Consider the following 25,739-nt stretch of genomic DNA (forward strand, 5'->3'; position numbering starts at 1 on the left):
CCTGAAGACATCCCAAAATTCTTTACAGCTAATTAAATACTTTTTAAACTGTAGTCATTGTTGTAATGTAGGAAACGCAGCAGCAACTTGTGCACAGCAAGATCCCACAAACAGCAATGTGATAAATGACCAGATAATTTTTTTTTTTGTGATGTTGTTTGAGGGATAAATATTGGCCCCAGGGCACCGGGGAGAACTCCCCTATTGTGAGATCTTTTATGTCCAGCTGAGAGATGGGACCTCGGCTTAACTGCAGGACATCCAACAATGTTGCACTCACTCAGTACTGCACTAGAGTATTATAGAATCCACGAGTGATACAGCACAGAATGAGGCCCTTTCAGTCCATTGTGCCTGTGCTGGCGCTTTGAAAGAGCTATCCAATTAGTCCCACTCCCTCCTGCTCTTTCCCCTTAGCCCTCCAAATGTCTGCTTTCAAGTATTTATCCAATGTCAGCCTGGATTTTGTGTTTTTGGAGCAGGGATTTGAACTCATGACATTCTGACTCGGAGACAACAGAGATGGAATGCTACACACTGAGCAATGGCCAATAAACCATGATATGAGGAACAGGATTTAGCCACTCAGCCCAGTGAACTGTTGAACTGACCCACAAAGTGCCCTCCCTCCATTCCCTTGTGCGATGGTTCGCAGACTCTCCCTGCGGGATGCCCTTTTTCACCGTGTTTACTATCTCTTTCCAGGTGTGTGGTTCAACCAGTGGCCAGAACTGCGCTGTGGACCCATGTGGTGGCGCCAACTGCCGGGACGACTCAGGGAGTCGCAGTTGTGGAGGGGAGCATTGCGCTGGGGCTCTCACTCGGTCTGCAGAGGCACTGCGTAGGGCAACCAACTCAACCATGGCACTCCAGGACACTCAGCAGCAACTTGATGCTGTCTCTCAAAGGGTAGGTGGAAAGGGAGGGAAGGGGAAGGAAGGGAAGGAGGACGGGAGCTGGGGCACAAAGGAGCAAGGGGGAAGGTGACAGTGAGGGGGAGGGAGAGAGGGAGGAGGAAGAAAAGAGGGAGCTAGAGAGGGGAGGAGAGAAGGAGCAGCAGGGAAGTGGAGGAGCTGGGGGACTGGGGAGTGAATGGAAGGGGAGGCATGGGTGGGGAATAGGGGGAACGGGGGAGGGAGGAGGAGAAGGGAAGGGGGGAGGGGGAGAATTGTGGGAAAATCCTCAGATCACTGCATCTGAAGTGCTGTGACCTGCAAGGTGACAGACCATGTGGTCAAAGGTGGGATTGGAATGGGCGGCTAGTTTTTCCAGCCTCGCAGACACAATGGGCTGAATGGCCTCTTTCTGTGCTGTAACTTTTCTATAGTTCTATGGTTCTATCATGTGAGGATGTTTGATTTTAACTTCCTGAAATCAACTTTAAACAGGCAGTAGCAGCCTCTGAATGGACAGGGGAGGCTGCAGGGGCCACATTGACAGTGACTTTGGGCACCACCTTTTTGAGGCGTTAGACCTATTTATATATACAAATTCGGATCCTACAATGTACATAAGACCCTGGCTTCCAGGTCAGAATGGAATTGGTCGTACCGTGGACTGTGCTCTCTCCAATCACATTCAGAAATGCACATTTCACTTCTTATGGTTGGAATGGGAGGAGCAGCTGGAAGGGGGGGGTCATAGCACACCATGGAAACAATCAGAGGCAGTTACCCAGCAGCCCGGGAATTCTCCACATCCACCACACTATGTCATGCCGACCCCTCCCACTGTTAGTCAGTAAACTGTTCAGATACTGGGGTCGGAATCCAGTGGGAATCCACAAAAACACAAGAAATAGGAGCAGGTGTAGACCATTCGGCCCATCGAGCCTGCTCCACCATTCAATACAATCATGGCTGATCTTGGTCTTCAATTTCACTTTCCTGCCCACTCCCCATATCCCTTGATTCCCTGCGAGACCAAAAATCTATCTATCCCAGCCTTAAAAGTATTCAGTGATGGAACATCCACAACTCTCTGGGGTAGAGAATTCCAAAGATTCACAACTCTTTGAGTGAAGTAATTTCTCCTCATCTCAGTCCTGAATGATTGGCCCCTTATCCTGAGACTGTGTCCCCGCGTTCTAGATTCCCTGACCAGTGGGAACAATCTCTCAGCTTCTATCCTATCAAGCCCTTTCAGAATCTTGTGTGTCTCAATTAGATCCCCTCTCATTCTTCTAAACTTCAGAGAATACAGGCCCAATTTACTCAGCCTCTCATCATAGGACAACCCCCTCATCCCAGGGACCAATTTAGTAAATCTTCACTGCACTGCCTCCAGTGCAAATATATCCTTTCGTAAATGTGGAGACCAAAATTGCACACAGTATTCCAGATGCGGTCTCACCAAAGCCCTGTACAATTTCAGTAAGACTTCTTTATTCCCGTACTCCAATCTCCTTGCAATAAAGGCCAACATGCCATTTGCTTTCCTAATAGCCTGCTGCATCTGCATGTTAACTTTGTGCACTCCTTGTATGAGTTCCCCCCAAGTCTCTCTGAACATCAACACTTACCAGTTTCACACCTTTTAAAAAATATTCTGCTTTTCTATTTTGACGACCAAAGTGAACAACTTCACACATCCCTACATTATACTCCAGAGAGCTCCATTGTGACGTCTCCTTTCCCACCTGGAACTCAGGAAGTTCTGTTTAGACACGGCACCGGCCTGAAAATGACAGGTGGCACGCAGGGGAGTGGCACAGGATACAGGACAGATTTCTTGGACGCTGCACATTCTGGCAAAGCATGCAAGATGCTGATGCACTGAATCATTCCCCAGGTCGAGGAGGTGCAAGGCCAAGCAGAGAGAGCAAAATCCCAGGCTGTCGAAACACTGAACAAAGCAGCGGCGGTAAAGAAACTCATCAACAACACGGTGGACAGTCTCCGCAAATTCATCAAGTCAGTGAAGGACTTCCTCAATGGTGAGTTTAACATAGCCATGTTTAACAAGCACCAGATACAGAGTAAAGCTCCCTCTACACTGTCCTCATCAAACACTCCCAGGACAGGTACAGCATGGGGTTAGATACAGAGTAAAGCTCCCTCTACACTGTCCCCATCAAACCCTCCCAGGACAGGTACAGCACGGGGTTAGATACAGAGTAAAGCTCCCTCTACACTGTCCCCATCAAACACTCCCAGGACAGATACAGCATGGGGTTAGATACAGAGTAAAGCTCCCTCTACACTGTCCCCATCAAACACTCCCAGGGCAGGTACAGCACGGGGTTAGATACAGAGTAAAGCTTCCTCTACACTGTCCCCATCAAACACTCCCAGGACAGGTACAGCACGAGGTTAGATACAGAGTAAAGCTTCCTCTACACTGTCCCATCAAACCCTCCCAGGACAGGTACAGCACGGGGTTAGATACAGAGTAAAGCTCCCTCCACACTGTCCCCATCAAACACTCCCAGGACAGGTACAGCACGGGGTTAGATACAGAGTCAAGCTCCCTCTACACCAGGGGTGTCCAACCTTTTCATGTGGGGGGGGCTACACTACAATTTTTGTCTTACATAGGGGGCCGGTGAGACACTTTTGGAAAGATAAAGGCTTTAAAAATGTACCTTACTATTCATCAAAACAACACCAAAAGTACATTTTTGTGAAGGAGCTTTGAATGAGAAGATTAATTTATTGACATAGTTTATCTTCACTATATTGGACATTGATTTAGTGAGATACCTGGCATTTTATTGTTTGCACAAATAGTCAATGTTTGCCCGCATACTTGTTGTAGCAATAAGAGTATTTTGGATAGATGTCCATGGCTGGAATTTTACATTGGGTGGGGGGTCCCCATCCGCTGTCCAACAAGTCGGTGGTGAGTCCGCCTCCACTGGGCCTGGGGAGCCATGCCGGGATTTTCCGCTCCCCAGGCCCTTAATTGGTCTTGGGCGCGACTGCCATCTCCTTGCGGCAGGAAGTCCCGCCTAATGGAGCAGCCAGTCAATCAGTGGGCCGGCTGCTCTTAGTCCCAGCAGCGCCACTGGGAGCGGTGGCCACTGCTAGGACTACACCCAGCCATCGCAAGCAAGATGAAGGACCTCTCCGGGGACAATCAGTCGGGCCCTGGCGAGGTAAGGGGAGTCGGTTAGGGGGGACGGGGGGAGTGTTGTGCATTGGGGGCGGATGAGGCTTCAGGGGCAGCCCTCCGTGGGGCACAGGTTGCCTGATCAGGAGGGCCCCCCATCATCCTGCAAGAAGGCTGCCGGGTTTCACCAGGCGGGGTTTTTGAGGCCTCAGCCGCCACCAGCCAAGGGTAAAATACCCGCGGCAGCAGGCGGAGGTCCTTAAGTGCCAGCTAATTGGCCGCTTAAGGGCCTTAATTGGCCTGGGGCGGGTGGGCCGTTGCTTGCCACTGCCGCCTCACGTAAAATTGCAGTGGGGGCGGAGGGGGTCAGAAACAGCACCCCCCCACCCAAACCCAAATCTGTCCGAAGTTCAGAAATCGCTGTCCCACTCTTGCATCACCTGTCAGCTGTGACAGTCAGTGCAATTTCTTTTAAAAGCCGCTCTGAAAGATGAAGAAAATGGAAAATTTCTCATCTCTGAAATACACCCGGGGGCTGGATGGAAACCATTGGAGGGCCGGATCCTGGCCTGTGGGCTGTATGATGGACAACCCTGTGTTATACTATACATGAAAAATATCACAAGTGAGCCCAATTTTAGAAAGGATTGAAAAATAGGAAGAAAACCAGTTATTTCTTGTTGCTTTCCTGACCTTGACCTCACCAGGTGAGGTAGAGGGGCAGAACAAATGGCTGCCAAATCAGAGAAACGTCCTCCAACAATAACTATTTGACCTCAGTGTCTCTGCCTGGCCTTAAAGGACAGGCCAGATTAACAGCTAACCAGCAAGGTTTCCAACATCACACCCACTGGTAAGCAATGCAACAGGACATCAGCCAGTAGAAATAAATTGGCACAAACTCAACTGTTTTGCTTAAAATATCATGTTCATAAAACAATGCCATATCAGCACTCAATGGCAAGAAATCCAATCATTGAAACTGCAGCACAGAAGGAGGCCATTCAGCCCATCATGCCTGTGCTGGCTCTTTGAAAGAGCTATCCAATTACTTCCCACTCCTCTGCTCTTTCCCCAAAGCCCTGCAAATTTTTGCATAATCACCCCTTAAAATATTTGATTGTGAATACTAGAAGAGATTAGAGAAACTGGGATTGTTCTCTTTAGAGCAGAGGACATTAATGCAGGTTGTAGAGTCATTTACAGCACAGAATGAGGCCATTCAGCCCATCATGCCTGTGCTGGCTCTTTGAAAGAGCTATCCAATTAAACCCACAATATGCAGGCTTGGGCTGATACGTGGCAAGTAACATTCACGCAACACAAATGACAGGTAATGAACATCTCCAACAAGAGAGAATATAACCATCTCCCCTTGACATTCAATGGCATTACCATTACTGAATCCCCCACTATCAACATCCTAGGGGCTACCATTCACCAGACTCTGAACTGGAGTAGCCATATAAATACCATGGCTACAAGAGCAGGTCATAGGCTAGGAATCCTGCAGCGAGTAATTCACCTCCTGACTTCCCAAAGCCTGTCCACCATCTACAAGACACAAGTCAGGAATGTGATAGAATACTCTCCACTTGCCTGGATGGGTGCAGCTCCAACAACACTCGAGAAGCTCGACACCATCCAGGACAAAGCAACCCGCTTGATTGGCACCCCATCTACAAACATTCACTCCCTCCACCACCAACGCACAGTGGCAGCAGTGTGTACCATCTACAAGATGCACTGCAGCAACGCACCAAGGCTCCTTAGACAGCACCTTCCAAACCCACGACCTCTACCAACTAGAAGGACAAGGGCGGCAAATACATGGGAACACCACCACCTGCAAGTTCCCCTCCAAGTCACGCACCATCCTGACTTGGAACTATATCACTGTTCCTTCACTGTCACTGGGTCAAAATCCTAGAACTCCCTTCCTAACAGCACTGTGGGTGTACCTACCTCACATGGACTGCAGCGGTTCAAGAAGGCAGCTCACCACCACCTTCTCAAGGGCAATTAGGGAAGGGCAATAAATGCTGTCCTAGCCAGTGACGCCCACATCCTGTGGTCGAATACAAAAAAGCTTCTATTAAATCTCCCCTTAACCTTCTGTGCTTTAAGGAGAAAAATTCCAGTGTCACCAGTCTCTCGATGTTACTGAACTCCCTCATTCCTGGGATCATTCTAGTAAATCTCCTCTGCACTCACTCCAAGGCCTTAACATCCTTCCTAAAGAATGGTGCCCAGAATTGGATACAATACTCCAGCTGGAGTCTAACTAATGATTTGTAATGTCTATCATAACTTCCTTGATTTTGTAATCTATTTCTCTGTTTCTAAAGCTCAGAATCCCATTTGCCTTTTTAACAGTAGAAAGCCAGTCACTTCCTGTTGGTTTCTTTTGACTTTGATATCTGACTCCTCCTGAAGTGCATTTCCAAGTAGCTGTCAACTAGAGACAAACTTCATTCAGCAACAGTAGTTAGCTTCCAATTAAAAGTGCTGTTGTTTTCTGGTGTACCACCCTCTACCTAGCACAGGCCAAATGCCAACTCTCTGACCCTTCCTCCGACCTCCCCTTGGACCATGACCCCAGCACCGAACATCAAGCCATTGTATCCAGGACTGTCAATGACCTCATCTCCTCTGGAGATCTTCCCTCCACAGTTTCCAACCTCATAGTTCCCCAACCCCCTACAGCCCGCTTCTACCTCCTTCCCAAAATCCACAAACAAAACTGCCCTGTTAGACCCATTGTTTCCGGCAGTTCCTGCCCCCACTGAACTGATCTCTTCCTATCTTGACTCTGTATGAGCCAAGTGGCCTCTTTCTGTGCCTTAAACTTTCTATGATTTTATGATTTTCTCCCCTTGTCCAGTCTCTTCCCGCCTACATCCAAGACTCTTCTGATGCCCTTCATCATTTTAACAGTTTCCAGTTTCCTGGCCCTAACCATCTCCCCATCACCATGGACATCCAACCTTTACACCTCCATCCCCCACTAGGACGGTTTGAGGGCTGTCTGCTTCTTCCCATCCACCACCCTCCTTCACCTGGCTGAACTTGTTCTCACATTGAACAACCTCTCCTTCAACTCCACTCCCTTCCTTCAAATAAAAGGCGTTGCTGTGAGTACTGCATGGGTCCTAGGTATGCTTGTCATTTTGTGTGGTGAGGTATGTCGAACTTTCCTTGTACGGTCCTACTCAGACCCCCTCCTTCACCTCTTTTTCTGGTACATTGATGACTGTATCAGTGCCGTTTCCTGCTCTTGCCTGGAACTGGAAAATTTAATGAACTTTACCTCCAATTTCCACCCTACTCTCACCTTCACATGTTCCATCTCCAACACTTCCCTTCCCTTCCTTGACTTCTCTGACTCCATTTCTCAGGACAGGCTATCAACAAATATTCAGTATAAGCCCACTGACTCCCACAGCTACCTGGACTACACTTCTTCACACCCTGCTTCCTGTAAGGAGTCCTTTCCATTCTCCAGTTTCTCTGTCTCCATTGCATCTGCTCTGATGGTGCAACCGTCCATACTAACACTTCCAATATGTCTTCCTTTTTCTGCCCCTACCGTGGTTGACAGGGTCCTCGCTCCTGAACTGCGATAGGGTTCCCCTTGTCCTCACCTTTCACCCCACCAGCCCCATATCTAATGGATCATCTTCTGCCATTTCCACCAGCTCCAGCGTGATGCCACCACCAAACACATCTTCCTCTCTCCTTTCATCTTTCCCAAGGAACTGTTCTCTCCACAACACCCTGATCCACTCTTCAGTCACACACAACACTCCTCCCTTTCCTCCAGCAGCTTTCCATGCAAGCACAGGAGATGCAACACCTGCCCTTTACCTCCTCTCTTCTCAGTGTCCAGGGTCCGAGACACTCCTTCCAAGTAAAACAGTGAGTTTCTTGCATTTCTCTCAATTTAGTATATCATAATCACTGATCGCAATGTGGTCTCCTCTACAATGGGGAGACTAAATGCAGACTAGGTGTCTGCTTTGCGGAACACCTCCGTTCAGTCTGCAAGTGTGACCCTGAGCTTCCAGTCGGCTGTCATTTCAATTCCCCACCTTGCTTCCACTCTGACCTTTCAGTACTCGGCCTGCTGCAGTGCTCCAATGAAGCTCAAGAACAGCACCTCATATTTCGACTGGGCACTTTATAGCTTTCCGGACTTAACATTGAGTTCAACAGTAACCTCGGTCCCCATTTTGTTTCGTGTTTCTTTTGCTGGTTTGTTTTCTTCTCTCATTTCTTTCTTATTTCCAACACTTTGTGTTTGGACAGCTGCAATTCTGCCATTCACACCTCCTCTAGACCCATCTTTTGTTTCTTTACTTGTCCCATTACCCCTCCCTATGGCCTTGCACCATGAAACCCTTTATCATTTACTCTCTCCTGCCCTCCACCCCATCAGACCTTTCCTTTTTGTTCTTTTTTCCACTCTCCCCTTTTTCACGTCCTTAAAAACCTATCTCGAACTATACTCCATTCTGATGAAAGGTCATTGACCTGAAACATTAACTCTGTTTCTCTCTCCACAGATGTTGCCTGACGTGCTGAGTATTTCCAGCACTTTCTGTTTTTATTTTAGATTTCAATTGACTTGATGTCCCTATTTACCTCAATTCTTGATCTTAAAGGGCCTGTGCAGATTTTGAGATGGCTCTGCTTAGCAGCAGAATACTAGGTCATGTGCATTGTATTGAACCCAGCTGGGAATGATGAGCAATGCCATGGGGAACTGTTACTATTTAGAAAGTTCACCCCAGCCTGTCCCTGACTGAATGTTGATTGTGTTCCAGAGGAGGGTGCAGACCCAGATAGCATTGAGCTGGTGGCCAACCTGGTGCTGAACATTTCCTTCCCTATCAGCTCCCTGGACATTTGGAAGATCGTGCAGGAAATTAAAGACACCATGGGGCGCGTCAAGGATGTCGACACAATCCTCAACGACACATCACGGAATCTCCAGCTTGCTCAGCAAATGGCGAGACAGGCAGAGAAAGTGAAGTCAGTGTTTGTATAAAGTGGGGAGGTGGGAGAGGAGAAGGGAAGGGACCTGGAAAGCAGAAGAGGGGAGGGGGAGGGGGAGGAAGTGGGGAGAGGGTGGGCAGTTAGTGGGATAGGGATATAAGGGAGGGGGAAGGGGAGGGGCAGAGAGGGAAGGGGGGACAGAGGGAAGAGAGAGAGGAAGAGAGGGATAGGGAGAGAGGGAGGGAGAAACTGATAGGAGGTGGGACAGAGGAGAGGTGGAAGAGACAGGGAGAGGTAGAGGAGGGAGAAGAGTGAGGAAGGAAGTGGGAGTAAGGATTATAGATGAAGGCAATTTTTTTTTCCAAAATATACTTTATTCATAAAAATCTGTAAAAAATACATTACCAAACAGTTCAAAACAGCACCAAGTTGACATTCTAAAAAGGAAATCAGTTTTCTTCAATACAGGAGCAAGTTGCCTCACAACCCTTCCATTCCATGTAGATTTTACAGCAAACCCATGTTTGGTGTATACAGCCCGAGGGGTTTCCCATGAGTCCAGCCCCTCAGTTCACTATGGCAGGAGGACCTTACACAGTGGTCTTTCCCCATTGAGCCTTTACAGCGGCTGCCCAAAGCTTTAGTGCGTCCCTCAGCACATAGTCCTGGACCTTGGAATGTGCCAGTCGTGGACAACTCTTTGCACTGGAAGATCAGCAAGTTTTGGGCAGACCAAAGAGCGTCCTCCAGCAGCAGCTGATGTTTATCTTGGTGTGCGTCCCTGGGAACAGCCCGTAGAGCACAGACTCCTGTGTTACAGAGCTGCTTGGGATGAACCTCGACAAAAAACACTGCATCTCTTTCCACACCTGTTTTGCAAAGACACATTCCAGAAGGAGGTGGGCAACAGTCTCTTCCCCACCACAGCCACCTCAAGGGCAGCGTGGGGAGAGGGTTAGACTCCAGGCGTGCAGGAAGGATCTGACGGGGAGGGCCCTTCTCACCACCAGCCAAGCTATGTCTTGGTGCTTGTTTGAAAGTTCTGGTGATGAGGAATTCTGCCAAACGATTTTGGCAGTCTGCTCAGGGAACCATCCGACAGGATCCACCGTCTCCTTTTCATGTAGGGCCTTGAGGACATTCCACGAAGGATAGGTGATACGGCATGGTCCAACTGGATGGAGCGTTCCGCAGCAATGTGATCAGACCCATCCTTCACAACAGGGGGGACAGATAGAACCTCAGCACGTAGTGACGCTTGGAGTTTGCGTACTGGAGCTCTACGCACAGCTTGATGCAGCCGCACACGAAGGTGGCCATCAGGATGAGGGCGATATTAGGTACATTTTTCCTGCCCTTATCCAGAAGTTTGAACATCGTGTCCCTCTGGACCTGGTCCATTTCGGATCTCCAGATAAAGTGGAAAATAGCTCGGGTGACCGCCATGGCACAGGAGTGGGGTATGGACCAGACCTGCGCCACGTACAGTAACTACGTGAGTGCCTCGCACCTGATGACCAGGTTTTTACCAACTCCAGAGCAGACTTGACCAGACTGGCGATGACTTTGGACAGAATCTTGTAGTCCACATTAATCAGTGAGATGGGCCGCCAATATCTGATTTCTGCCCTCTCCCCCTTCCGCTTGTAGACAAGGGTGATGATGCCTTTCCTCATGGACTCTGACATGCTGCCGGTCAGAAGCATACTCTCGTATACTTCCAGCAGGTCTGGGCCAATCCAGTCCCACAGAGCTGAATACAGTTCAACCGGTAATCCATCGCTTCCGGGGGTTTTACTCGTCTTGAAGGACCTGATGGCCTTTGTCAGCTCGTCCAGAGTTAGTGGTTTATCCAGATTCTCCCAAGAACTGCCATCTAAAACCTCCGTGATAGATGACAGGAAGGACTGGGAGGCCGTGCTGTTCATGGGCTTCACGTCGTACTGCCCAGCATAAAAGGATTTGCTGATCCTTAGCATGTCGGACTGCGAAGATGTTACCGAGCCGTCCTCTTCCTATAGGCTGTTGAACTCTCTCTGTGTACCTTTTGGAAGAAGTAATGCGAGCACGTCTCATCCTGCTCAATGGAGTGGACTCTGAACTGAAAGATGATCTTGGAGGCCTCCGTGGCAAAGAACGAGGCCTGCTGGCTCTTTACCTCTTGGAGATCCTCCTTGACCTCGACCCCCATTGACTGCAGCCAGAGCAGATTTTGCATACTTTTCTGGAGTCGGGACATTTCCCTCTGTCTCTCTCTCGCCCTCTGAACACCTTTGAGGATAAAGAACCTCTTGATGTTCTCCTTGATCGCCTCCCACCAGTGCACTGGAGACTCAAAGAGGGGTTTCATGGTTCTCCAACCTTTATAATCCCTTTTGAGTTCCTCAATGTTCTCTGGGGTTAGCAGTGTAGCATTGAGCTTCCATGTCCCCCTGCCAACCCGCTGGTCATCATGTAAGTGACAGTCGGCCAGTAAGAGGCAATGGTCGGAGAAGAACACCGGCTTGACGTCGGTGGATCTGACCGTGACAGCACGGGACACAAACAGGAAGTCAATCCTGGAACGGGCAGACCCGTCCGATCTTGACCATGTGTATCTGCGCTGCGCTCCGTCTGCAGGTTTGCTGAAGACGTCGTGCAGTTTGGCATCTTTAACTGTTTCTATTCGGAATCTGGACGTAGCGTCCAGTTTGCTATCGTCACTGCCGGATCGTCCAGTAGCATCGATGATGCAGTTGAAGTCACCGCCTAGGATGACCGGCCTGGACATCACCAACAGCAGTGGGAGCTGCTGGAAGACGGTCAGCCGCTCGCTGCGTTGTACCGGGGTGTACACTGATCAACTGGAGCAGAGCATTGTTGTACATTACATCTGCTACGAGGAGGCGACCGCCCACCACCTCCTTAACCTCAGAGATGGTGAAGTTACCTCCCCGCAGCAGAATACCCAGGCTGGAGGAATGGGAATCATTACCCCCTGACCAGATCGATGGCCCGTGGAACCACCATCGCGACCACTGCCTGTAGGTGCTGAGGTGTGGTATTCCACACTCCTGCAGAAACAACAGGTCGGCTTTGACCTTGGCGAGGTAGTCCAAGGTCGAAACACATTGTGTAGTGGATTTAATGCGATGCATGTTAATCAAAGCAATCTTTATACCCAATTTAAAGTTGGGTGTTGCTTCCCACACAGGGTGTCCTTGCTAATCCCAGTCCTTGGGTATGTTTCTGCATATCCATAGTGTACACAAGCTGTTTCACATTCGTTGGGTTCAGAAACCCCTCCTGGTTACTCATGGTAGTTTTGTTCTGCTGGGGTGACATCGGGGGGGGTCTTGTAGGCAGCAGGGCTTGGTCCTCTGCTGGTGGTATCTTTCCCCTCTGTCCCTCCTCAAAGACATAACTGCTCCCGGCTTCCCGGAACTGGAGTGTGACAGACGCTTTGTTGCTCTCGCTCTCCCGGAGCTGGGGTGCTCTGGACATCTCGCTGGGTTCAGCGCTTTGGGTTTGGGGCGCACTGGGCCCATCACAGCTTCCAGTGCCCCGGAGCTGGGGGGCTTTATCTTCCAGCTCCTTTGAGTTCTGCCGCTCCTTTTGTAGGTGTTGTCGTTCCGGCCCTTCCTCGTCCAATGAGGAGGAGCTGCCATAGTCTGTCTCAGACGGGAGCCTCCTCCTGCCACTGGTTTGGGTGGTGACCTGTTCCTTTTTTGGAGGTTTCTTCTTTGTGGTTTTCCTTTGTACCACTTGCCACTGACCTGTTTGTCCATCTGCTGCCTCCTCCTCCATTGATTCTGGCTGTAGAGGAGGAGTTTCTGGGCACGGGGTAGGTGTTGGGTCACTGGTTGCAGCTGCCTCCCCTTTCTTCGCCTCCTCAGATAGACTTTCCTCACTGCAGGGAGGGTTGCTTGTCTCCCTCCCAGCACCAGATGCGTTCACCGTTCCTTCTCCCGGCCTTTCCTTGGACCATGCCGCCTGAGCATAACTGAGGCAGTGTTTGGGGCAGGTTTTGTAGAGGTGGCCTGCCTCTCCGCACACATTGCAGCACTTACTCTGTTTACAGTCCTTGGTCTGGTGGCCTTCCTTCTTGCAGTTCTTGCAGACGACTGTGCTGCAGTTGGCTGCCACATGACCAGATTTGCCACAGGTACGACAAACTCTGGGCTGCCCCGCATAGACTAAGAAGCCTCGACTTCCCCGATAGTGAAGCTGGAGGGGGGATGGATGATGGCTCCGTTGGCATTGACCTTCAGGGTCACCTTGACCTGCCACTTGCTGGTCCAAATCCCAAATGGGTCCTTGACATCAGTGCTGCTGCCGACCACCTCGACGTACCTGGTGAGGAAGGTGAATACATCCACACCGGAACATGGGGGTTGTGGAGGTGAATCGTCACCGCCCGGTCACGTTGTGACGGCAGTGTGAAGAGTGGCTCCATTGTGAGGATGGACAGCGGTGCCTGGTTTCCCCTCTCCTTGAACACATTCAGGAACTTGATGCATCCCGCCACATTCTTAAACGTCACATCGAAATATCCACTGCTGGGGATGTCCTCCAGGCGGTAGATGTCCGTAGCCTGGAATCCACAGCTATCGATAAGGATTTTCTTAATGAAGATGGTACAGTCCACAGGTGCACCTCCTTCATTATCCTTCACCACCACCTGGACGGTGTTACACACTCCCTGACCTGAAGCTCCAGAATTGGTTACAGCCATTTTACTCAAAACCGACCTGGAACAGGATCAAAGGCCACAGATCATGGTTTCTCCCCTGCCAGGTAAGGCAATCAGTCGGGGTTCCTGCTCCTAATCGCTGTCCAGTAGCCCCTGGAATCTGGCTGGGGAGAGGATTGAGAGTGCAGTGAAGCCTTTCAAGGTCAAATAGCCTGCTGGTACTCACTGTTGAGTTCACGTGTGAAGAAATAAATCTTGGGAAAGACACCAAAGGGCAGCGATGCCCAAAACCTTTCCACTTAAAAGTTCCATTCTCTTGTTCTTTAAACCCTCGTTCCACTGGCCCACTCCCTCCCCCACTCCCTTCTCTGCACCCTCCCCTGCTCCCTCCCCCCAAACCCTGCCCTGCTCTCTCGCGCCAGTCCCTCCCCCGCTTCCTCCCCTACTCCTTTGGGCAAATGTTCATCTCAATCCAGAGCACACTGCATTACCAGCATTCAGATCTGCGTAAGTTTCTGGAGGAAATGTCTTTGTGTTTTGCGCAAGAGACAAAAAGTAAAAGGCGGTGGAGTTGCGTTTCTGGTTAAAGACGAAATTAATGCAATAGTGAGAGGTTGAGTAGATTAGGATTATTTTCATTAGAAAGACGGAGGTTGAGGGGGGACCTGATTGAGGTGTACAAAATCATGAGAGGTATAGACAGGGTGGATAGCAAGAGGCTTTTTCCCAGAGTGGGGGTTTCAATTACTAGAGGACACGAGTTCAAAGTGAAAGGGGAAAAGTTTAGGGGGGATATGCGTGGAAAGTTCTTTACGCAGAGGGTGGTGGGCACCTGGAACGCATTGCCAGCGGAGGTGGTAGATGCGGGCACGATGGAGTCTTTTAAGATGTATCTAGACAGATACATGAATGGGCAGGAAGAAAAGAGATACAGAACCTTAGAAAATAGGCGACATGTTTAGAGAGAGGATCTGGATCGGCGCAGGCTTGGAGGGCCGAAGGGCCTGTTCCTGTGCTGTAATTATCTTTGTTCTTTGTTCTTTGAAAAGATATTAGATCTGATGATGTGGAATCTGTATGGGTAGAGCTGAGAAACACTGAGGGGCAAAAAACATTAGTGGGGGTTGTATATAGACACCCAAGCTGTAGTGGTGATGTTGGGAATGGCATTAAACAGGAAATTAGAGACATATGCAATAAAGGAACATCTGTAATTATGGGTGACTTTGATCTGCATATAGATTGGGCAAATCAAATTAGTCACGATACCATAGAGGAGGGATTCTTGGAGTGTACATGGGATGGTTTTCTGGACCAATACGTTGAGGAACCAACTAGAGAACAGGCCATCCTAGACTGGGTATTGTGTAGTGAGAGAGGAATAATTGACAATCTAGTGGTGCGAGACCCCTTGGGAATGAGCGACCATAATATGATAAAATTCTTCATCAAGATGGAGAGTGACGTAGTTGATTCTGAGACTAGGGTCCTGAATCTTAGTGAAGGAAACTACGAAGGGATGAAGCGCGAGTTGGCTATGACAGATTGGGAAACGTTACTTAACGGGATGACGGTGGATAAGCAATGACAAACATTTAAAGAGCACATGGATGAACTGCAACAATTGTTTATTCCTGTCTGGCGCAAAAGTAAAACGGGAAAGGTAGCCAAACCATGGCTTACAAGGGAAATTAGAGATAGCATTAGATCCAAGGAAGTGGCATATAAATTCACCAGAAAAAACAACAGACCTGAGGATTGGGAGCAGTTTAGAATTCAGCAAAGGAGGACCAAGGGATTGATTAAGAAGGGGAAAATAGAGTACGAGAGCAAGCTTGCAGGGAATATAAAAACTGACTGTAAAAGTTTCTATAGGTATGTGACAAGAAAAAAATTGGTGAAGACAAATGTAGGTCCCTTACAGTCAGAAACAGCGGAATTTACTATGGGGAATAAAGAAATGGCTGACCAACTAAATGCATACTTTGGTTCTGTCTTCACAAAGGAGGACACAAATAACATACCAGAAATGTTGGGGAACACAGGGTTTAGTGAGAGGGAGGAACTGAAGGAAATCAGTATTAGTAGAGAAATAGTGTTGGGGAAATTGATGGGATTGAAGGCCGATAAATCCCCAGGGCCTGATGGTATGCATCCCAGAGTACTTAAAGAAGTGGCCCTAGAAATAGTGGATGCATTGGTGGTCATCTTCCAAGATTCTATAGACTCTGGAACAGTTCCTACAGATTGGAGAGTAGCTAATGTAACCCCACTATTTAAAAAGGTAGGTCGAGAGAAAACAGGGAATTATAGACCAGTCAGCCTGACGTCGGTAGTGGGGAAAATTCTAGAGTTCATTATCAAAGATTTTACAGCAGAGCACTTAGAGAACAGTGGTAGAATCAGGCAGAGTCAGCATGGATTTACAAAAGGGAAATCATGCTTGACAAATCTACTAGAGTTCTTCGAGGATGTAACTAGTAGAGTTGATGAGGGGGAGCCAGTGGATGTGGTTTATTTGGACTTTCAGAAGGCTTTCGACAAAGTCCCACATAAGAGATTAGCGTGTAAAATTAAAGCGCATGGGATTGGGGGTAGTGTAATGCGATGGATAGAAAATTGGTTGGCGGACAGGAAACAAAGAGTAGGAATAAATGGGTCTTTTTCCAAATGGCAGGCAGTAACTAGTGGGGTACCACAGGGATCGGTGCTAGGACCCCAGATAATCACAATATATATTAATGATTTAGATGAGGGAACTAAATGTAATATTTCCAAATTTGCAGATGACACAAAACTGGGTGGGAGGGTGAGCTGTGAGGAGGATGCAGAGAGGCTTCAGGGTGATTTGGACAAGTTGAGTAAGTGGGCTAATGCATGGCAGATGCAGTATAATGTGGATAAATGTGAGGTTATCCACTTTGGTAGCAAAAACAGGAAGGCAGATTATTATCTGAACGGCTATAAACTGAGAGAGGGGAATATGCAGTGAGACCTGGGTGTTCTCGTACACCAGTCGCTGAAGGTAAGCATGCAGGTGCAACAGGCGGTAAAAAGGGCAAATGGTATGTTGGCCTTCATAGCAAGAGGATTTGGGTACAAGAGCAGGGATGTCTTGCTGCAATTATACAGGGCCTTGGTGAGGCCACACCTGGACTATTGTGTGCAGTTTTGGTCTCCTTATCTGAGGAAGGATGTTCTTGCTATAGAGGGAGTGCAGCGAAGGTTTACCAGCCTGATTCCTGGGATGGCGGGACTGACGTATGAGGAGCGATTGAGTTGGTTAGGATTAGATTTGCTGGAGTTCAGAAGAGTGAGGGGGGATCTCATAGAAACCTATAAAATTCTAACAGGACTTGACAGGGTAGATGCAGGAAGGATGTTCCCGATGGTGGGGGAGTCCAGAACCAGGGGTCATAGTCTAAGGAAAAGGGGTAAACCTTTCAGGACTGAGATGAGGAGAAATTTCTTCACCCAGAGAGTGGTGAGCCTGTGGAATTCGCTACCACAGAAAGCAGTTGAGGCCAAAACATTGTATGTTTTCAAGAAGGAGTTAGATGTAGCTCTTGGGTCTAAAGGGATCAAAGGGTATGGGGAGAAAGCAGGAACAGGATACTGAGTTGGATGATCAGCCATGATCATAATGAATGGCGGAGCAGGCTCGAAGGGCCGAATGGCCTACTCCTGCTCCTACTTTCTATGTTTCTATGAGAGAAGTTTGAGGGTTTGTGAATTTGAGTTTAAGGGTTTGTGAATTTGAGTTTGAGGGTTTGTGAGTTTGAGGGTTTGTGAGTTTGAGTGTTGGTGAGTTTAATTTTGAGGGTTTGTGAGTTTGAAGGTTTGTGAGTTTGAGTTTAAGGGTTTGTAAGTTTGAGTTTGAGGGTTTATGAGTTTGAGGGTTTGTGAATTTGAGGGTTGGTGCGTTTTCCCCACTGTTCTTGTGTTTTTGCAGGAATAGAGCCATAGAAGTGAAAGATAACGTAACTGAGGCAAGGATCAGCATCACAGACACCAAGTCCAAGCTGAAATCAGCTGAGAAATCGCTGGAAAAGGCCAAAAATAACACATCTGAAGCTGAGGATTCCATCAATAAGGTATCTGCACCTCTGTTCCAGGGAACGGGGTACAGGATTGTCATCTGTTACTGCCCTAATAATCCAGGAAATACGAGTTTAAGAATGTGGTTTTAGTTTATTATAAAAATAATAAAAAATGAAATAAAAAGCTGCTCTCAGTAAAAGTGACCATGAAACTATCAGATCGTCATAAAATCCCAACTGGTTCACTAATGTCCTTTAGGGAAGGAAACCTTCCGTCCTTACCTGGTCTGGGACCATATGTGACTCCAGTCCCACACCAACGTGGCTGACTCATAGTTGCCCTCTGATATCGCCCAGCGAGACATCTCATTGCATCAAAACAGGGCAACAAGCGATGAGCAATAAACGGCAGTGTCACCAGGGATGCCCATGTACTGAGAATGAATACAAGTAAAATAAACAATAAAAAGTTAGAGGGTTTACTGGTGGAATATCATACATTGATAGACCTTCCAGCTCAGAAACAGTTTTTTTTTTCTTTCCTGGGATGTGGGCGTCGCTGGCTTGGCCAACATTTATTGCCCATCACTAATTGCCCTTGAGAAGGTGGTGGTGAGCTGCCTTCTTGAAGCGCTGCAGTCCATCTGGTGCGGGTACACCCACACTGCTGTTAGGGAGTTCCAGGATTTTGACCCAGTGACAGTGAAGGAACAGCAATATAGTTCCAAGTCAGGATGGTGTGTGACTTGGAGGGGAACTTGCAGGTGGTGGTGTTCCCATGCATTTGCTGCCCTTGTCCTTCTAGTTGGTAGAGGTCACGGGTTTGGAAGGTGCTGTCTAAGGAGCCTTGGTGCATCGCTGCAGTACATCTTGTAGATGGTACACACTGCTGCCACTGTGCGTCGGTGATGGAGGGAGTGAATGTTTGTAGATGGGGTGCCAATCAAGCGGACTGCTTTGTCCTGGATGGTGTCGAGCTTCTTGAGTGTTGTTGGAGTTGCACTCATCCAGGCAAGTGGAGAGTATTCCATCACACTCCTGACTTGTGCCTTGTAGATGGTGGACAGGCTTTGGGGAGTCAGGAGGTGAGTTACTCACCGCAGGATTCCCAGCCTCTGACCTGCTCTTGTAGCCACGGTACTTATGTAGCTGGTCCAGTTCAGTTTCTGGGGTTCGTGGTTGAGGCAGAAACTGTCAAAATTGAGGATTTAGTTGAATAGGGGAATGGAGGAAAAATGATGAAGGAAGATGGGAACAGGGCGGGTAAATGTGATTGGAACAGTTTTCTCGGGTGGAGAGTAAAGGCCAACACAGACCAGATAAGCCGAGTGGCCTGTCTCCATGTCATAGCTTCTGTGTCTTTCTTCTGAATTAATTTTGAACAGACTCTCCAATTTGTTTTTGTTATTCCCTTATTTCTTTTAATGTTTTGGAGCTGGCTCCTTGTCTTAGGAATTCCTGACTCCCAGATCATGTTTAACATTATCATCTGTGACCATTATTCCGCAGGGTCCTATAACAGCCAATTTCCTCTACATTTTCCTGGTCAGGATGAAATACAGATTAAGATGGGTGTCACCTGTTGAGGTTTCTATGACACACTGGGTCAAGAAGCAGTCATTTACTACATTCACCAACTGTGGCTCGAAACCACTTGGGTTTGAACACTGGGAAGACTTGAGCCATTGTCTTTGGTCCCTGCCACAAGCTCCATTTCCTAACCACTGATTAAATTCCTCTCCAAGGCCACTATCTGAGGTTGAAACAGTCAGTTTGCATCTTTAGCACGTGACCCTGCGCTGAGCTTCTAACCCATATCCAGTCCATCACTAAGACCATATACTTCCGCCTCCATAATATCACCTATCTCCGCCCCTGCTTCCACTCATCTGCTGCTGAAGCCCTCAGCAGTGCTTTTGTTACCTCAAGACTCACCTAGTCAACTGGGGTGGCACAGTGGCGCAGTGATTAGCACCACAGCCTCACAGCTCCAGCGACCCGGGTTCGGTTCTGGGTACTGCCTGTGCGGAGTTTGCAAGTTCTCCCTGTGACCACGTGGGTTTCCACCAGGTGCTCCGGTTTCCTCCCACAGTCAAAGACTTGCAACTTGATAAGTAAATTGGCCATTGTAAATTGCCCCTAGTGCAGCTAGGTGATAGGAGAATGGTAGGGAATATGGGATTAATGTAGGATTAGTATAGATGGGTGATAGTTGGTCAGCACAGACTTGGTGGGCCAAAGGGCCTGTTTTGGTGCTGTATCTCTCTCTTTCTATGACTCTACTACACCAAAATCTTGGTCAGTCTCTCAATGTGCCGTAAACCTCAGCTCATCTTAAACTCTCTGCCTGTGTTACACCGTCCTTTTCACCCATCACCCACTGTGCTCACTGATTGACACTGGTTTTCAGTCCAGCAACGCCTCAATTTAAAAATTCTCATCTTTGTTTTCAAATCCCTCTGTGGCCTTGCCTCTCCCTATTTCTGTAATCTCCTCCAGTCCCACGACCCTCCGAAACATCTGCACTTCTCTAATTCTGGTCTCTTGAGCATCCCTGATTTCTGTCCCTTCACCTTTGGTGGCTGCACCTTCAGCTGCCTGGGCCCTAAGCTCTGGATTTCCTTCCCTCAACCTCTCCGCCTCTCTCTCCTCCTTTAAGATGCTCCTTAAAACCTACCTGTTTGGCCAAGCTTTCGGTCACCTGTCCTAATATCTCCTTACATGACTCAGTGTCAAATTTTCTTTGATAATCACTCCTGTGAAGCACTACGGGATGTTTTACCATGCTAAAGGTGCTATATAAATACCAGGTGTTGTTGTTGATTGAGCGTATAGTATCATTGCTCAGAGAATTGTTTGTGATAAAGCACTGTTCATTCTGCCCATGTGCGTGTGTGTGTTTTTAGGTGGATAAGAAGCTGAACATCATTGAGAGTCAACTGATAGAAGCCATGGATCGATTCACAAACCTGTCCGCTGAAGTTCACATGTTGGAAAATAAAACCATCAGCAACAGAAAGACGGCACAAGAGCTGCAGAGCAAAGCTAACGCCATCAAAAACAGGACAGACCAACTGCAGAACGTGAGTCCTTTTCACTGCCCCTCCTCCTAACTCCTCATCAATGTTTACCACCCGGTGAGGGAGGCTTTGTGCTCAGCCTTCACCCTAGGGTGAAGGCGGGTGATTTGCTAGGTTCGCGAATCCCCTCCTCTGCCACAGATGCGAGGTACACCTGCCCAGTTTAGGGAGGCATGTACAAGGAGGGCAATACACCATTCTAATATGTCGCATGTCTCCTTATTATTGCCATGACGATGCTGGACACAGGGATGCCTGTGTGTTACAGTGTCTGGAAAGCTGTGGTGAGCAGAAAAGGATTCAAGGATAAAAAGGGTGGCCTCTGCAAAGTGAGCAACTGCACAACAGCTTATCCTGTGGATGCTCACCCTCCCGAATCCAAGGCCCAGAGCTGATGTTGACCTCTCCCTTTCCCCCATCTAACTCCCCCGTTGTACAGGTACTGCTGTTACTTTCCAGCTGGTTGCCACCCCTCTCCTTGGGGAAGGAAGTTCCTCGTCTGCTCGTCTGAGTTCTTGCCCCTCAACCAAGTGGCTGGTGCATGTCAGCAGGCTATTCATCTCTGGGAACCATCACAGCTGAGCCCAATCCTGTCCAGTATCTGTACAGGCCGTTTCCAGCCTAGGTCCCAAGACAGTGATTAGGAATGGGAGGCTCAGGTTGAGTTTTCCCATTCCTTTAGGGGTCACGAGGCAAACAATAGCACACCCCCAGGAGCTCACTGCAACCCCTGCCGACAGCTAATTCAGCTGCTGATTCACGGAATTGACATTTGCAGTGAGAGTGACCCCTTCGCCTTTTCTTGTGTGCAGAACGACATGAAGGAAGTAGAGAGGCTTTATGAGGAGCTGAGAGACAAAGTTGGCTTGCTGGGTAACAGCACCGAGAATGGGAATGAAAGAGTGAAGAAAATCAAAGAGGAAGCGGAGAAACTAAGAAACCAGGCGACAAACAGCCTGGCGAAGCTGAATGGTATGGAGTGGGACTATCAGTAACAACAACAACAACTTACATTTATATAGAGCCTTTAACATCCCAAGTCCAGTGACCTGGTCAGTCCTTTCCAGTTCCCATCATTTACACCAGCCCTATAGGCACAGCCCCCTATATCAGGCATGGCGTGTCACGGTAACACAGTGGCTATGTTACTGGACTAGTAATCCAGAGGCTTGCACTAATGCTCCAGAGACAGGAGTTCAAATCCCACCACGCCAGCTGGGGAATTGAAATTCAATTAATTAATAAATCTGGAATAAAAAGCTGGTGTCAGTAATGGTGACCATGAAACTACCGAATTGTTGTAAAAACCCATCTGGTTCACTAATGCCCTTTGGGGAAGGAAATCTGCCATCCTTACCCGGTCTGACCTACATGTGACTCCAGACCCACACATTAACTGCTCTCTGAAATGGCCTAACAAACCACTCAGTTGTATTCAAGAAGGCAGCTCACCACTATCTTCTCAAGGGCAATTAGGTATGGACAATAAATGCTACCCTGGCCAGCGACGCCCACATCTAATGAATGAATTAAAAAAAACACTAACCCTGATTGTCAGTCTCTCTTCTGCTGTATTCTTAATGCCTGGGTATCCCTGGAGAGGAAGGGGGCAGTATCCACCTGTACCCTCTGGATCTCCAGTGACCAATGGGCACTGCAGCAAGTGTCTGATAGACGCATGCAATCATTTATCATTTAGTTGGGAAGGCTGCTTTTGGTTGTGTTGAGACTGTGTTGGTTATTTTGGCATCTTTTGGTTTGAATTGGTTTCTTTCTCACATTAGTGATGCCATTAAGAGGCACGTGTGCCAGTTCTTGTTTGGTGACACTGAGAACAACTCATGTCCCTGAGACTTTAAACTGAGACCCCGTCTGCTCTCTCAGATGGACTTAGACAATCTTATGGCCACTATTTCAAAGAGCAGGGGAGTTGTCCCTGGTGTCCTGGGTCAATATTTACCCCTCAATCAACATCACTAAAATAGGTTACCAGGTCATTATTACATTGTTGTTTGTGGGAGCTTGCTGTGCGCAAATTGGCTGCCAGGTTCTAGAACAGTGGCAACACTTCATAACTTTTCTTCATTGGCTGTGAAACATTTTGGGACGTCCTGAGGTGCTGAAAGATGATATAGAAATGCAGTATCATTCTTCTGCTTATAATCTTTCAATTAGTAACTCCAATTTCTCTTCTTCCTTTAATAGCTTTGCAAAAGAAATTTGACAGGAATGAGAGAGTAATGACGGGGAAGTTAGACATGTTGCAGGGATTGGAGAGGAACGTGACAGATCTACTGGAACACATCCGGGAGAGGTCGCAGTATTATGGCTCCTGCTCGTAACGGAGGCTGCAGCAATCAGTGAATTCCCCCATCCTCCATTTCTAGTTCGGCTTCCTGTTCCTGACTTTATATTTGGCAGCTGCTGTGACTCATGTTTGTGGTGTGTGTAGCTTCAGTCCATCCTCTCTGCTCTTGAATTTAGTGACTGGGGCATTGCTGGACTGCACTCCCTCCCCCACCTCCCCACCCTGACCCTGGTGAAAGTGTGCATCAGTCAGCTATTGGGCTGCAAAGGGCATCATACCTGATCCCTGAGTGTCTACTGTTTGTCTTTGAAGCTTACAGCTGGAAACTTTATCCATACAGAAATGTGTGGTCTCTGTGTTTTAGTTCTTGTTATGTCTGTCACACATGAAACATTCTAAGCTGCATTTTGAGAAATACTTGGTGCTGTTAGTTATGAGACAGCAGATGTCCAGATTTCTCTTCAAATCTGCTTCAAAATGTCAAATCGTGTTTCCACAGTTCCATTTCTCTGATCTTTGCCGCTATTTTCTCCAGTTCAGTTCCTTCCCCCAACTCCTGTTCCCCAACCCCACCTCACCCCACCAGCCTATCCTGTTGTTCTGTCCCAGCAACCCTGCCTGTGGGACTGTTAACAAGTGTCGAAGGACCAACCCCCTTCCCCTCCCCTGCCCCAGCAGGAGCGGAATGGGGTATCCCTTCCTTGGTTTCTCCATTTCGCCCTCTTTCATTGGGTAAAGTCCCGCAAGCACCAACACCCCTCCTGGCCATTTATCTTGAGTGGTGGGAGGATATTCAACTAAGGAGGGCGTCACAGGAGCCAGGACCCATCCTGCACCCTGCACACACAGCCCCCACACCTGGCCCTACACATACTCACAGACACAATGACAAATACATATAAAGACACACACAAATACAGACACACAGACTGTGGAGTCACAGGGGGTGGGAACCTCCACAATGTACTGAGGTTAAGTGTTGCAGCCACCCGAGATCAGCTATTTCAGCAGGGAGAGGAGTGAGTATGTGTGTTGGCCTGGTCTGTGAGGCTCCGTTCCACGCTGGGAAGTGTATTTTCTCATGGAGCTTTCCTTCCTCTGTTTGAAGGGATGGTCCGTGCCTGTCAGGCACTCCCCACTGTGTTATAGGCGGGGGAGGAAAGGTCTGATGTACTCTGTCCCATCAACCGAGTGTCATTGCTTCATCCCAGGTACCACCTGAATTTATCACCTTTTCAACCTACCCAAATGCAAACTCAGAATAAGGGGTATGCCTCCTCACTAATTAGCATAGAATCCTCCAGTCAGATACTGATGGATCTGCCTAAAGACAAGTCAAATTGTATAGCCCATCCATCAACAACAACAACTACTTGCATTTATATAGCGCCTTTAATGTAGTAAAACATCCCGCGGCACTTCATAGGTGCAAGTATCAAACAAAAATTTGACACAGAACCACGTGGAGAGATATTAGGTCAGATGACCAGAAGCTTGGTCAAAGTGGTCGGTTTTAAGGAGCATCTTAAAGGAGAGTGGTAGAGAGGTGGAGAGGTTTAGGGAGGGGTGTCCAGAGTATAAGGCCCAGGAAGCTGAAGGCACGGCCGCCAATGGTGGAGCCATTAAAATCAGGTGCTCAAAAGAGGCCAGAATTAAATGAGCCCAGAGTTGTCGGAGGGTTGTGGGGCTGGAGGAGGTTACAGAGATAAGGAGGGGCGAGGCCATAGAGGGATTTGAAAACAAGGATGAGAATTTTAAAATCAAGATGTTGCTTAACTGGGAGCCAGTGTATGTCAGCGAGCACAGGGGTGATGAGTGAATGGGACTTGGTGCAAATCAGGGTACGATCAGCAATTTTGGAGGAGCTGAAGTTTACCAGTTGACCTGGGGTCTGTGTGCCCAGCACTGCCTATCTGTCCCTTACCTTTCAGTGAAATTTCACAGGTCAATCCAACAGTGTAAACCTCCTCTCCACCTTTATCCTGGGGTTCTAGATGTTCCTGTAGCATTTATTGCAACAAATATTTCTCTATTAAATTGTGTTGAGGAAGTTGGGAGATAAAGCTATTTGGTTTTAATTTGACACAACACTGCAGAAGGACAGTGTAATGCAATATTCCAACAGCATTAAACTACAAATAAAATTATTTTTAAATAATTTCAATGTTTCTTGTTATTATTGACTCATTTAAAGTGTTTCACTGCCTGCATTTGCCCTGGGGGATGGGGGGGGGGGGGGTGCGCTGGGGAGGAGGGGTGCAGGAAGGGGGAATGGCAGCATTCACCAGCTAGACTGTTGGGGGAGATGCTGTTCATTGCTGGATCAGACAGGGGCTGATGAGTTCCTGTTGTACACAAGGGAACGAGAGAGGCAATTCCAGGAACCAGGAACTAAAGCCATGAGGAAAGGATAAAAAAAAATGGATGCTTGTTTTTTGATAAATATTTTGAAGTAATCTATTTTAAAAACTTTTAATTATGAAGTGGATTCTTTTATTCATTCATTGGATGTGGGTGTCGCTGGCAAGGTCATCATTTATTGCCCATTGCTAATTGCCCTCGCGAAGGTGGTGGTGAGCTGCCTTCTTGAA

The 25,739-nt window shown here is 48.1% G+C and overlaps 1 protein-coding gene across 3 annotated transcripts in view; it reads left to right on the top strand.

The window, feature by feature from the left end:
* lamb2l (laminin, beta 2-like) overlaps positions 1 to 25,306 on the top strand; it is a 321,168-nt gene extending 295,862 nt beyond the window's left edge. For all 3 annotated transcript variants that reach the window (XM_068052201.1, XM_068052200.1, XM_068052202.1), the window contains exons 29-35: positions 706 to 909; positions 2,791 to 2,935; positions 8,877 to 9,084; positions 17,673 to 17,814; positions 20,667 to 20,843; positions 21,653 to 21,812; positions 23,046 to 25,306. In XM_068052201.1, coding sequence (XP_067908302.1) covers positions 706 to 909; positions 2,791 to 2,935; positions 8,877 to 9,084; positions 17,673 to 17,814; positions 20,667 to 20,843; positions 21,653 to 21,812; positions 23,046 to 23,182 — 1,173 coding nt within the window. In that variant the 3' untranslated portion in view covers positions 23,183 to 25,306. The remainder of the gene's footprint in view (positions 1 to 705; positions 910 to 2,790; positions 2,936 to 8,876; positions 9,085 to 17,672; positions 17,815 to 20,666; positions 20,844 to 21,652; positions 21,813 to 23,045) is intronic.
* Positions 25,307 to 25,739: the final 433 nt, after the last annotated feature.

Source organism: Heterodontus francisci, chromosome 19 (genome assembly GCF_036365525.1).
Source record: "Heterodontus francisci isolate sHetFra1 chromosome 19, sHetFra1.hap1, whole genome shotgun sequence".
NCBI lineage: Eukaryota > Metazoa > Chordata > Chondrichthyes > Heterodontiformes > Heterodontidae > Heterodontus > Heterodontus francisci.